Below are 14,508 nucleotides of genomic sequence, written 5' to 3' on the forward strand. Positions count from 1 at the left end.
GTATTATAGTAGTTATATTCTTGTACATAGAGGCAGTATTATAGTAGTTATATTCTTGTACATAGGAGTAGTATTATAGTAGTTATATTCTTGTACATAGGAGCAGTATTATAGTGGTATATTCTTGTACATAGGAGCAGTATTATAGTAGTTATATTCTTGTACATAGGAGTAGTATTATAGTAGTTATATTCTTGTACATAGGAGTAGTATTATAGTAGCTATATTCTTGTACATAGGAGTAGTATTATAGTAGTTATATTCTTGTACATAGTAGTATTATAGTAGTTATATTCTTGTACATAGGAGTAGTATTATAGTAGTTATATTCTTGTACATAGGAGTAGTATTATAGTAGTTATATTCTTGTACATAGGAGTAATATTATAGTAGTTATATTCTTGTACATAGTAGTATTATAGTAGTTATATTCTTGTACATAGGAGTAGTATTATAGTAGTTATATTCTTGTACATAGGAGCAATATTATAGTAGTTATATTCTTGTACATAGGAGGTAGTATTATAGTAGTTCTATTCTTGTACATAGGGGCAGTATTATAGTAGTTCTATTCTTGTACATAGGGGTAGTATTATAGTAGTTATATTCTTGTACATAGGAGTAGTATTATAGTAGTTATATTCTTGTATATAGGAGCAGTATTATAGTAGTTATATTCTTGTACATAGGAGTAGTATTATAGTAGTTATATTCTTGTACATAGAGGCAGTATTATAGTAGTTATATTCTTGTACATAGGAGTAGTATTATAGTAGTTATATTCTTGTACATAGGAGCAGTATTATAGTGGTATATTCTTGTACATAGGAGCAGTATTATAGTAGTTATATTCTTGTACATAGGAGTAGTATTATAGTAGTTATATTCTTGTACATAGGAGTAGTATTATAGTAGCTATATTCTTGTACATAGGAGTAGTATTATAGTAGTTATATTCTTGTACATAGGAGTAGTATTATAGTAGTTATATTGTTGTACATGGGAGCAGTATTATAGTAGTTATATTCTTGTACATAGGAGCAGTATTATAGTAGTTATATTCTTGTACATAGGAGGTAGTATTATAGTAGTTCTATTCTTGTACATAGGGGCAGTATTATAGTAGTTCTATTCTTGTACATAGGGGTAGTATTATAGTAGTTATATTCTTGTACATAGGAGTAGTATTATAGTAGTTATATTCTTGTACATAGGAGTAATATTATAGTAGTTATATTCTTGTACATAGTAGTATTATAGTAGTTATATTCTTGTACATAGGAGTAGTATTATAGTAGTTATATTCTTGTACATAGGGGCAGTATTATAGTAGTTATAGTCTTGTACATAGGAGCAGTATTATAGTAGTTATATTCTTGTACATAGGAGCAGTAGTATAGTAGTTATTTTCTTGTACATAGGGGGCAGTATTATAGTAGTTATATTCTTGTATATATGATGCGGTATTATAGTAGTTATATTCTTGTACATAGGAGCAGTATTATAGTAGTTATATTCTTGTACATAGGAGTAGTATTATAGTAGTTATATTCTTGTACATAGGAGTAGTATTATAGTAGTTATATTCTTGTACATAGGAGCAGTATTATAGTAGTTATATTCTTGTACATAGGAGTAGTATTATAGTAGTTATATTCTTGTACATAGGAGCAGTATTATAGTAGTTATATTCTTGTACATAGGAGCAGTATTATAGTAGTTATATTCTAGTACATAGGAGCAGTATTATAGTAGTTATATTCTTGTACATAGGAGCAGTATTATAGTAGTTATATTCTTGTACATAGGAGTAGTATTATAGTAGTTATATTCTTGTACATAGGAGCAGTATTATAGTAGTTATATTCTTGTACATAGGAGCAGTATTATAGTAGTTATATTCTTGTACATAGGAGTAGTATTATAGTAGTTATATTCTTGTACATAGGAGCAGTATTATAGTAGTTATATTCTTGTACATAGGAGTAGTATTATAGTAGTTATATTCTTGTACATAGGAGCAGTATTATAGTAGTTATATTCTTGTACATAGGAGCAGTATTATAGTAGTTATATTCTTGTACATAGGAGCAGTATTATAGTAGTTATATTCTTGTACATAGGAGCAGTATTATAGTAGTTATATTCTTGTACATAGGAGTAGTATTATAGTAGTTATATTCTTGTACATAGGAGTAGTATTATAGTAGTTATATTCTTGTACATAGGAGCAGTATTATAGTAGTTATATTCTTGTACATAGTAGCAGTATTATAGTAGTTATATTCTAGTACATAGGAGCAGTATTATAGTAGTTATATTCTTGTATATATGATGCGGTATTATAGTAGTTATATTCTTGTACATAGGAGCAGTATTATAGTAGTTATATTCTTGTACATAGTAGATGCGGTATTATAGTAGTTGTATTCTTTGTATGGCAGTAATCCTCTACATCTGCTGACCTTCTCCTTCTCTCTATAGGTGATGTTGGTGCCCATCGCTGCCTCCATCTGAAGCTGGCCCCTTCTCACTGGGAGCATGTGAACTGTATAACTGGGAATGTGGATCTTTCCCAAGAATCTCCTGACCAAAAGTAATGAGCAGTTATTTCACTAACAAACCCCAAGTCTGGACTGCACTATAAGTCTCTGTGCTGTACTAAACCCCTCTGTGAGATCCTTGCTGCTGGACGACACCGCTCTGGGTTTTTTTTTTTTATAGCCTCCCCATTATTGATTTTTGAAAGACAAAATGCTTGATCTGAGCTTTTTAACGGAAGCCGAGCAGGAGGCGATCCTGAAGGTCCTGAATAGAGACGCTGAGCTCAAGAAGGCAGAGCAGGAACGCATACTGTAAGTACCATGAAGGATGTGTGAGTAATGTAGCAGGGCATGGATGTAGCAGAGCTGTGCGGATCATTTGCCTCCTCTCATTCATGTGTTAGGAGGAGTTTTACATAGGACAGCATGTAAACCGACCGAATCATCACAAGTCAGGGAGTGCACAGTAAACCATCTCAGCTCTGCTACATCTCTCTACCATTGTTTAAACTAAACTGATGTATTTTACTGTTTGTAAATGTAACGAAAGTTCTGTAGAGGATACAAGTTCTGGTTGCAACTTTTCAAGGTCATGCATGACAAATTGCTGTATTCAGTTATGTGGGATTTACTATGTAACTACGTAGACTTATCACTCAGGTCTCTATGAAGATCGATCTATCTATCTATCTATCTATCTATCTATCTATCTATCTATCATCTCTCCCTGTAGTCGTGTGCTACGCCGTGGGATTCTGCTGCACTTTAGCTGTGGTTTTGCTGGATCTGGCCGGTCACTTTATTCTTTGGCTTTGTTCCTGGTGCAGTGCACTAAAGAAGTAACAGGATTTAGCCTTTATTAGACTGAATCTCACATCTCCTGAAGTTATGGCTTATAAGTAGATGTATGACTTGGACACATGCTATCGTTTGCTATATCCTCTGTCACCTCTATAGGGCCAAATATGTGCTTCACATAACAGATGGCCACATGTAAATCCCTATGACTTATAAACCACAAAGCTGACTTTGCAGAAAACCTGAACTTTCTAATAGACTTTGGGGTGAATTTGTCAATGCATCCTCTTAAGAAATCAGACATGACATGATAATAAATGTGCCCCAAAGTATATATTAGAAAGTTGCAGGTATTTACATTATAAAGTGACCTTACTTGAGCACCTTGGAAATCTCCTTTAAACTACATACAGATCCCTGATATTGAAGTCAGAGAGGTTGTGACCCCCATTTTCTCATAGTGACAGTGTTTCCTGTAGATGTCGGGTGAAGGATAAGCTATGGGTGGCCTTCTGGGATTGTTACATATGATGTGTGCTTTAAGGATCTGCAGACTAATAATCCAGTGATTAATAGTTCTCTGAATGCCTTTAATGGCGGTGCAGTCTGCTCCTCCGGATTTTAATGTTCGCCCTTCTGCCCTTGAGTTCTCTGCAGTCGTCCTGGTTCTTACAGTCAGAATATCTATTGATCTCTCTAATGTGCATTTACTTAGATTTGTCTGTTGTTTCTGGGACTCCTTAATGTACAGATACCATTCACCTGACCATACACATTACATGATTGCCGGGTGACGCTGCTGATTTAGAAGGGACCGGCCTGCTATTTGTTGTATATGGTTTCTCCCCAGGGGCGGAATTTAATGTTTTTTTTAATAAGTATTATTGAGTTGCTAAGACATGACCAATTTTGGCATTTCACCTGGGGATTCCTGTCCCTTATATTTAACTAGCATTACCCGTGACTTCGTCCGCGGTCCCCCACCCCCTGCGGGCCCTGCATGCTGTGTCGCCTGTGCTCCCCCTGTCTTTTCCTTGTGGCCGCAGTGGGCCATTCCAACCCCAGTACGCCCATGGACCCGCATCTTGCGCCCCGCTGGCCCCCTTCCCCCCTGGCCCCCCACTTTTTTCCCTATCCGCTTCAATATTCCCTTGCTCCATTCTCCCTCCCCAACCCATGACCCTGAGCCCACTTCCCACCTCACCCCGTGCCTTGTTTTTGCCATCTCCAACTCCAACCGGTAACGGGCTAATAAAAAAAAAAAAAAACCAAAAAAACGCAGCGGTAGCGGCTGTCACCGGGCCCCATAATGTCCCGGGCCCTGTGGCAGCTGCCTCTGCTGCTACAGTGGTAGTTACGCCCCTGACTTGCAGCCATAAAGGGGCAGAACCACTATTAGGAGTTGAAGGGATTCTACCATTAAATTAATTTTTTTTTTTTTTTCTCCCTAACATGTAGGAATAGCCTTAAGAAAGGCTACTCGTCTCCTACCTTTAGATGTCTTCTCCACGCCACCGTTAGGTATAAATCCCGGGTTTCACCAGTATGCAAATGAGTTCTCTCCCCAATGCTGCGAGAGAAATCTCCAGTGCCGCCTCCATCTTCTTCAGGAACGGGCTCATCATGTGTCGTCTTCTGGCACTGGGAATCAAACTTCTAGACCTCGGGCAGAGCTGACTGCGCATGCCCACAGGCCACAAGAAAATGGCCGCTTACAATACTGTGTAAATGGCCATTGTCTTGCGGCCGGCGGGCATGCGCAGTCGGCTTTGCCCGAGGTCTAGAAGTTTTAAGCCACGCCGGAAGAAGACACGCAGAGAGACCGTTCCTGAAGAAGATGGAGGTGGCGCTGGAGAGTTCCCCTCTCTGCAAGAGGGCTCATTTGCGTACAGACGAAAACCGGGATTTCTACCGAACGGCGGCGCGGAGAAGACATCTAAAGGTAGGAGAAGAATAGTCTTTCTTAAGGCTATTACCACGTGTTAGTGAGAAAAAAAATTTGAATTTAATGGTAGAATCCCTTTAAGCATCCCAGTGCAGGGGAAACAAAACAGTGATGTCATCACACTGCTAGGGTTCAGTCTTCTCAGTGTTCCTAGCACCTTGCAAGCTGAAGGCCTAAGGCAGCTTATGGTCTACAAGTTTGAGAGTTAGAGGGCAGATGGCCTATGGCTTCCTGCTCTTCCCTAGGTTCAGCACCAGGTTGGGTCACCTTTTCTCCCTGATCTGTGAACTAAATGTAATTTTCACTGTGTAGGCAGAATCTGGGAGAACCAGCTGCATCTTGGTCTTTGTTCTGGTCCATCGTGTAGAACACTGTCCGGACTCCTAGGAACCTGACAGTATTCTACTAGGGCTAGTTTCTCCATGTGGTTACCTGCGACAGGATGCCGCATGAATTGGCGTAATTGGGAGTGAGTCTTGTGCCGCGGCTGAGTCGGTTGTAGAATCCGTGGGAAGATGGGGCATGTCGCTTCTCTTTCCCGTTTGAAATGAATGGGAGGCCTTTTTTGCAGGTGGATTTTGAGGCCGATTCCACGTCAAAATCCGCCTGCAAAAAAACTGCTTGTGAACATACCCTTAGGCAAACCCAGCTGAAGTTAAGTCAAAGTAAAAGTGACTTTAGTATACTATGGGATCTCTTCAGACACCACAGTATAATAGGTGGAGGCCCAGGAGAAGTGTTAAAAAATAAAAATTAAAAAATTAAATAAAAATTCATACTCTTTATCCGTTACCTCGAAGATGATAAGATGTGCTGGTGTTAAAGGTTTTTTTTTAGACTAGTGACCTAAGGAGAGGTCACAAATATCAAATTTGTTGGGATCCAACTCCTGCCACTTCCACTGGTTAACTGTAATGGGCAGCTAATACACAGAGAATGGAGCAGGAATCAGACAGCACTGTGTAGTGGCCGAGCCAAGTAACTGCAGCTTGGATCCCTTTCCAATGAATGGGAACTGATCTGCAGTATCTGGTCTGGCCACTAAACAGAGAACAGAGCTGTCTGCTTCCTGCTCCATGCTCTGTGTATTAGCTGCTAATAACAGGTGATCACTGGGGGTGTTGGATGCCAGACCCCCACAGACCTGGTATTGATGACCCTATCCTTGAAAATCCATTGCAGGCAAAGGGCTTCAATGTTGATTTTTGTTCTGCGTCGGCCTTTGTAGCTCCTCTAAGAATAGGACTATTTTGGTAACATGGAGTGCGTTCCATAAATGATCCCAGCCCGTACAGTCCCACGCTCTTATCCTATATTCTCATGCCGTGCTTGATTAAATCTCTCCGTAGGTGTCGTGCAGGTTGTGAGCTATTAGATTGTAAGCTTCACAGCGTGTCTGTAATGGAAAGAGCCATTATTCTATCTCCTAATCACTTAATTCTCCCAGCTCCTTAAAGCTGCCAGCGCATTCCTGTGTATTACTTTATCATGTGAGCTAAGAAGTCACTTGACGTGCAGATTGCCTCGGCTGATCCGCTCAAATCTTCTTATTGCCGGTATTTGCTCCTGCTCTTAAACTTTTCAGACTGTGGGATGCTCAGGGTTCGGGGTTGTGACACCGTATGATGTAACGCTATAGTGCAGGGAAAAGCTCGCCGAGCCGTACGGGTCACTGGACTGGTTATTGCCAAAGCCGTTTCTGCAAAATGGTATGTATGTATGCCAGGCGGTGGGTGGAAGCTTTAGGATGGGGTCTGACTTTTGCTTTGGGAACCTTTTTGTTAAATCTTTAAGACGTTGGTTATTTTTGCAAAATTATGGTCTGTCGTCGCCATAGGTTGGTGGATGGAGAAGCAGGGTTGTGTAATACAAAGCCTTGTGCCTAAGGTTAGGACTGCAAGGTGACTTTTGGCCGCATGATATTAAGATGGTGAATGTTGCAACTCATGATAGAGCTGGGTTACTTTTGTGGTTGACCGTTGGGTTGTGGGCATGGCAGCTACTCAGTTACGAGACCGTATTCCATGTCATTGGGTGTCATGTACTACTATATAGATCTCATGTTGCCATAAGCTTATAGAGCGGGTCTTGACCGGGTCCATCTCTATAGACTGAGGGTTGCTTGGTATCTAAAGCCTATTCTTGTATACAGTCTTGGGGAGTTCTGAGTTGATAGAAGGGGGTCCTCCATCCCTTGATTAGGGTTGAGCCGATCTTGAGATTTCAGGATCATTTAAATCCGATTTTCGATCATTTTCCAGCCGATCCCGATCGTGAAATTTGTTCGAACGGGATCTGATTTTTCCCGATCCCTCAACCCTACTCTTGACTAGAGGTGAACGTCTCCCGCCATGGAGGACCTGTGTTACAAAGACGAGACCATTGATTTGATTGGACACTCTGTAATGCCTGCTTTCTCCTGTGGTGGCGCTGCAGAGAAACTGAAAGCTTACTGACAGTTTTCCCATACACCATTAAATTCCCTGGGCCTTGGGAAATGTTATGGGACAAATAAGCTTTTGGCAGCTCGGAGACAATTTGGCTTTTCATGAGCCCTATACATATTTCATTTTTCCCACTACATCTGGGTGGGTCTCTGAGTAGTTGGACCCCTACTGATCACCAGAAGGGGCAGCATTGCTTGTGAGACCAATATGGATACCAGTCTTTGAGAGAGGTTATCCATATCAGACTGGTGGGAGTCTGACACCCGGAACCTCCACCGATCAGCTGACTGAAGGGGCTGTGGCATGCAGACAAGTACTTACATTGTATAGTGGCTGTGTCTGGTATTGCAAATCGACTAGAATGCGACTGGCTGCAAACAGACCAGGTATCCAATGAATGTGATGTCACCTGCTTATGGCACTCATTTCTCAAATAGCCAACTGCTGGGTTCCCAGATACTGTACTTTACTAGGGTTGAGCCGATCTTGAGATTTCAGGATCATTTTTAAAATCCGATTTTTGATCATTTTCCAGCCAATCCCGATCACGAAATTTGCTCAATCACCCATCGGGATCCAATCTTTCCCAATCGCTCAACCCTAATGTTAGCTTTTCCCACAATGATTGGCCAGTAGCCAAGCATTGTGGGAACTAACGTGAGACCTTGATCCCGCCTAAACAGATCGGGATCGGAATTCCGATCACGATCGTGAAATTTGCTCGATCACTGATCGGAATCCGATCTTTTCCGATCCCGATCGCTCAACCCTATACTTTACCAATCTATTATTGATAGCCTATCCTAAGGACAGCTCACCAATATCCTGGTCCTTGAAAACTCATTTTAAGGGGTTGTCCTGTCATAGCATAGAGTGGCAGGTTGGACAATGCAATCGATTGATTTAAATGGGGACTCTGCAAGTGTTGTCCAACCAACCACTCCATTCACAACCATGGTACATACCTCCCCAGTTCTGGACATTGATCAGCAAGTGACTTCCTATCCTGTTGTGGGAGTAGGGGGTACTTTGCTGTGGCTGGATAAACCCCTTTTGATATTGATATGATAGACACCATAAATATGAAACCATCAGCATAAAACCTGGAGCCCCTCCGTGTCGTCTGCTATAACGTGAGCTTTAGAGGATGCATGGCCGCTGAGGTCGGACTCTGATCTCCTGTAATTCAAGGTGACGGCTTTAATTAATGTGTCCGTTTAACCTCTGGAATTGTGAGGCTTCCTAATAGCTATTTGCATGGCTTTAGGTAAGAACGTTGCCACCCTTTGCCCTGGACATCACCTCTTGAATGCCGCAGCAGGGCATACAGCTCTGCCAAACCTAGATTTACAGGAATATATGGCTGCGTGGGGTAAGGGCAAGGTATTGGTGGCACCAAGTGTCAGGAATTCAGGTTTCAGCTTTCTATTAAAAAAGAGAAATCTATATTCTGGTCCTGCAGAACATCCATAGTCGGTCTGTAGTCGCCATCTACGTGGTTGAAGGTCCATTTTAATGAATACTACGTCTAAACTTCTTTTTTTTTTATTGCCCTTCTCGTTTCTACATTGATAGTTCAGAGGGTTGTGTTATTCTGCAGATATATTGCCCCACAATGACTGCTTTGTATTCATAGAAGAGGAACGCTCTCTTATTGCATTCTGATGACTTCCATAGGAATACTATGAAAGCCTGATCTCCAGCAGGTGACGTGGAGCATTACTGAGCAATGTATCTGAAGAATAACACAACTAGGAAGTTTATATCTTAAACCACCCCATTGAACCACCAATGTAGGCAACTGAAAAACAAAACCTATCTCTTTACCATCATGCATTACTAATCAATGCTACCTTGTAGGGAGATTGTCCATCGATAAGAGGGATGTTAATGCCCAGTTGTCAATTTCTTTATATATTGCCAATAGTAGTAACAGAAGAACGGTACAATGGAGAGGTATAAGAAAAGATTCTTCAGAACCTTAACTTCAAAAGCAAAACAATTATCCGGTCAGGATTTAGTATTTTATACCTGTAACATAATTTGGCTTGCTTGGCATGATATATTAATAATGTGCATTTCTGGTTTGCAGTAAATTACAAGATAACGTCGATGATGAGAACGAGTTAAAGTATAAAAGTGGCCAGTGGTTTTATGAGGCCAAATCAAAACGACACAGGGAAAAAATAAATGGAGTGGACTTGGTCAGAGCATCAATTAGGAAGAGGAAAAAACCAGCAAAAACTATAGGTAAGTGACTTGTATAATGTCTGCTGAGTGCAAGGCCGGACTGCAAAAGTGCTTATCTAATGACTAAATAAAGATGTTATTCAATCAGAGGTAACAACCACGAAACTGATCTATCTGCACAGGAGCTACTATACAATTACTATAATACTGCCCCTATGTACAAGAATATAACTACTATAATACTACCCCTATGTACAAGAATATAACTACTATAATACTACTCCTATGTACAAGAATATAACTACTATAATACTACCCCTATGTACAAGAATATAACTACTATAATACTGCCTCCTATGTACAAGAATATAACTACTATAATACTACCTGCTATGTACAAGAATATAACTACTATAATACTACCTCCTATGTACAAGAATATAACTACTATAATACTACTCCTATGTACAAGAATATAACTACTATAATACTGCTCCTATGTACAAGAATATAACTACTATAATACTGCTCCTATGTACAAGAATATAACTACTATAATACTACCTGCTATGTACAAGAATATAACTACTATAATACTGCTCCTATGTACAAGAATATAACTACTATAATACTGCCCCCTATGTACAAGAATATAACTACTATAATACTACTCCTATGTACAAGAATATAACTACTATAATACTGCCCCCTATGTACAAGAATATAACTACTATAATACTACTCCTATGTACAAGAATATAACTACTATAATACTACTCCTATGTACAAGAATATAACTACTATAATACTACTCCTATGTACAAGAATATAACTACTATAATACTGCCCCCTATGTACAAGAATATAACTACTATAATACTACTCCTATGTACAAGAATATAACTACTATAATACTACTCCTATGTACAAGAATATAACTACTATAATACTACTCCTATGTACAAGAATATAACTACTATAATACTGCCCCTATGTACAAGAATATAACTACTATAATACTGCTCCTATGTACAAGAATATAACTACTATAATACTACTCCTATGTACAAGAATATAACTACTATAATACTACTCCTATGTACAAGAATATAACTACTATAATACTGCCCCTATGTACAAGAATATAACTACTATAATACTGCTCCTATGTACAAGAATATAACTACTATAATACTGCCCCTATGTACCGTATTTTTCGGACTATAAGACGCACTTTTTTTCCCCAAAATTTTTGGGGAAAAGAAGGGTGCGTCTTATAGTCTGAAGGTGGCGCCTGGCATCCGCTGTAATAGAGAGGCGGAAGCCGGTAAGTGATAGACGCCATTACAGGTGCCGGGGCCTGAGACATCGCTGCCCTGCCCTGCCCTGCATGAAGCCAGCAGCAGCAGGGGCTCCTCCGTGCCCCCGCCGCTGGCTTCATCCAGGGCAGAGGATCGTAGCGATGTCTCAGGCCCCGGCGTCTATCCCTCCCCGGCATCCGCCTCTCTAGTACAGCGGATGCCGAGTCAGTATCCGTGGCCCCTTCTCCCCCGGGGCCGGTCCCCACCGGCCCCGTACCTGTAAAGTTGCAGGCCGGCTCCTGCGCGGCGATATCGCAGGAGCCGACCTGTTCGGGTGACAGCCGGGAGCCTAATGAGGCTCCCCGGCCTGTCACGGCTATATTAGTATTGCGGCTGGTCTCTATGACCAGCCGTAATACTAATAGACAGAATGTCCCATAGACGGCAATACAGTTGTATTGCCGTCTATGGCACTTGCGATCAAGTGACCGCAGGTTCAAGCCCCCGGGGGGGAATAAAATAGTAAAAAGAAAAAAAAAAAAAGCTTTAAAAATATGAAATAAATAAAAGTTCTAAATCACCTCCTGTTTTTTTTTTTTCAATACAAGGTGATCTAAGCAATAGATATCCCCCAAAAATGGTATAACTAAAAATTACAGCTGGCCCCGCAAAAAAAACGCTCTATGCGTCCCCGTACAGCTGCAGGGTCACCTGTCAATGTGGCCTTGCAGCTGTTGCAAAACTACAACTCCCATATATTAAATATTTTACCAGTTTTTGCTTCAAAATTTTTTTTCCCTATTTTCCTCCTCTAAAACCTGGGTGCGTCTTATAGTCCGAAAGATACGGTAACTATTATAATACTACTCCTATGTACAAGAATATAACTACTCGGGGCCACATGGTGGCTCAGTGGTTAGCACTGCAACCTTGCAGCGCTGGAGTCCTGGTGTTCAAATCCCGCCAAGGGCAAAAAACCATCTGCAAGGAGTTTGTATGTTCTCCCCGTGTTTGCATGGATTTCCATCCCATATTCCAAAGACATACTGATAGGGAAAAAATGTACATTGTGAGCTCTATGTGGGGCTCACAATCTACATTAAAAAAAAAAATATATATAACTACTATACTACTACTCCTATGTACAAGAATATAACTACTATACTACTACTCCTATGTACAAGAATATAACTACTATAATACTACTCCTATGTACAAGAATATAACTACTATAATACTGCCCCCTATGTACAAGAATATAACTACTATAATACTACCTCCTATGTACAAGAATATAACTACTATAATACTACTCCTATGTACAAGAATATAACTACTATAATACTGCTCCTATGTACAAGAATATAACTACTATAATACTACTCCTACGTACAAGAATATAACTACTATAATACTGCTCCTATGTACAAGAATATAACTACTATAATACTGCTCCTATGTACAAGAATATAACTACTATAATACTACTCCTATGTACAAGAATATAACTACTATAATACTGCTCCTATGTACAAGAATATAACTACTATAATACTGCTCCTATGTACAAGAATATAACTACTATAATACTACTCCTACGTACAAGAATATAACTACTATAATACTGCTCCTATGTACAAGAATATAACTACTATAATACTACCTCCTATGTACAAGAATATAACTACTATAATACTGCCCCCTATGTACAAGAATATAACTACTATAATACTGCTCCTATGTACAAGTATATAACTACTATAATACTACTCCTATGTACAAGAATATAACTACTATAATACTGCTCCTATGTACAAGAATATAACTACTATAATACTACTCCTACGTACAAGAATATAACTACTATAATACTGCTCCTATGTACAAGAATATAACTACTATAATACTACCTCCTATGTACAAGAATATAACTACTATAATACTGCCCCCTATGTACAAGAATATAACTACTATAATACTGCTCCTATGTACAAGTATATAACTACTATAATACTACTCCTATGTACAAGAATATAACTACTATAATACTGCTCTATATACCGTAGATGTTATTACTTTACGTTCCTTTAATGTTATTAGTTCTGAGCTCCCAACTTAATCTATTTGCTTTGTACCATTTCCATTATAATGCTGTATATTGTGTATACTCAGGTATGTTTCAGACAGCCATATCCAGGCTGGGAAAAAAATGGTCTGTGTATTGGCCGGTTTTATACTCCTATAAGGTGGTCGGCTGTACATTTAGACTTGTAAATGTGGCTGATACATGGACCCTTTTTCCCAGTCCGGACATGGCTGTGTGATCTGGCTCTTATGTATCCCATTTATTTCTTGGTGGTGGTGTTTGACCTTCCCTGAAAAGCGGTAAGTTTCCAGAGTAACTAAAAACGTGTCCTTTTTAAAAAAAAAATCTATGTAGTATGTGAAATTTCTCCCGCTTATACAATGACTTCCGGCTTCTTAGTCTCTGATTTTGTCGCCGTCCAATGTGTAATACTTCATGTGTCCTGTGGTGGGGCTGCAAGTAAATTCAACTCTTTCAAATATTGTGTACATGTAAATGAGACTGATTTGTGGATTTTTAAATCACAAGATAAGGAGTTCCCTTGCTCCGGTGATGGGTGCGCATCACAGAATCCGCTTCCCCACGTATAATTTTGGGATATGTAAGAAGTTGTTTAAAAATGAACATCCCCTTTAAATTCATGTGTAGGCCATTGTGTTTTGTTGTGGGCCACAATCCTGGATATTTCCATGGTTCATGATGACGTATAGCAGCACCAGCCAGTCTGTAATAAACCAATAGCTAAAAAGCAGGAGTTGAGTGGTTGTCCTAAATGAAGTCCAATGGATTTAAAGGGGATCTCCATCAAAAATGTAGAATCGTCCAAATATTAGTAAATCGAAAGCTAAATCATTGGCCAAATTTTGTGATAATGTTCGTCGTCTTTACAAAGATATTGATATTTGTCTTATTTTGGCGGCCATTTTAGCTAACGTGCCAAGGAAGTGCATCGGTGTTGGTTGTCCCCAATACTGGTAGCGTGCTAGATGTTTTTCATGGCTAGTACACTGACCATTATATTCTAATGGGCCCATGTATAGGGCTGTGAGCCCGGGGCAAAGCTCAGGACTGGTCCTAGATCTGATAGTCTTGCCGCACGGGCTCACTGGCCAGTGATGGCATGGGCCATCCGATTTGCTTGTGGTAGAAAGCGATGATCCACAGGTTGTCAAGATCTGACAACCAAGAAGACCGTACC

The 14,508-nt window shown here is 39.7% G+C and overlaps 1 protein-coding gene across 9 annotated transcripts in view; it reads left to right on the forward strand.

The window, feature by feature from the left end:
• Nucleotides 1-14,508, forward strand: part of SYTL2 (synaptotagmin like 2) — a 328,908-nt gene that overhangs the window by 254,451 nt on the left and 59,949 nt on the right. For 8 of the 9 annotated variants that reach the window (XM_075266178.1, XM_075266177.1, XM_075266180.1 and 5 more), the window contains exons 2-3: nt 2,485-2,855; nt 9,826-9,983. The exons of the other annotated variant lie outside the window; for it this stretch is intronic. In XM_075266178.1, the coding sequence (XP_075122279.1) occupies nt 2,755-2,855; nt 9,826-9,983 (259 nt within the window). In that variant the 5' untranslated portion in view covers nt 2,485-2,754. The remainder of the gene's footprint in view (nt 1-2,484; nt 2,856-9,825; nt 9,984-14,508) is intronic. 9 annotated transcript variants of the gene reach the window in all.

The sequence above is a fragment of the Leptodactylus fuscus genome, chromosome 2 (assembly GCF_031893055.1).
Source record: "Leptodactylus fuscus isolate aLepFus1 chromosome 2, aLepFus1.hap2, whole genome shotgun sequence".
Classification (NCBI taxonomy): Eukaryota; Metazoa; Chordata; class Amphibia; order Anura; family Leptodactylidae; genus Leptodactylus; species Leptodactylus fuscus.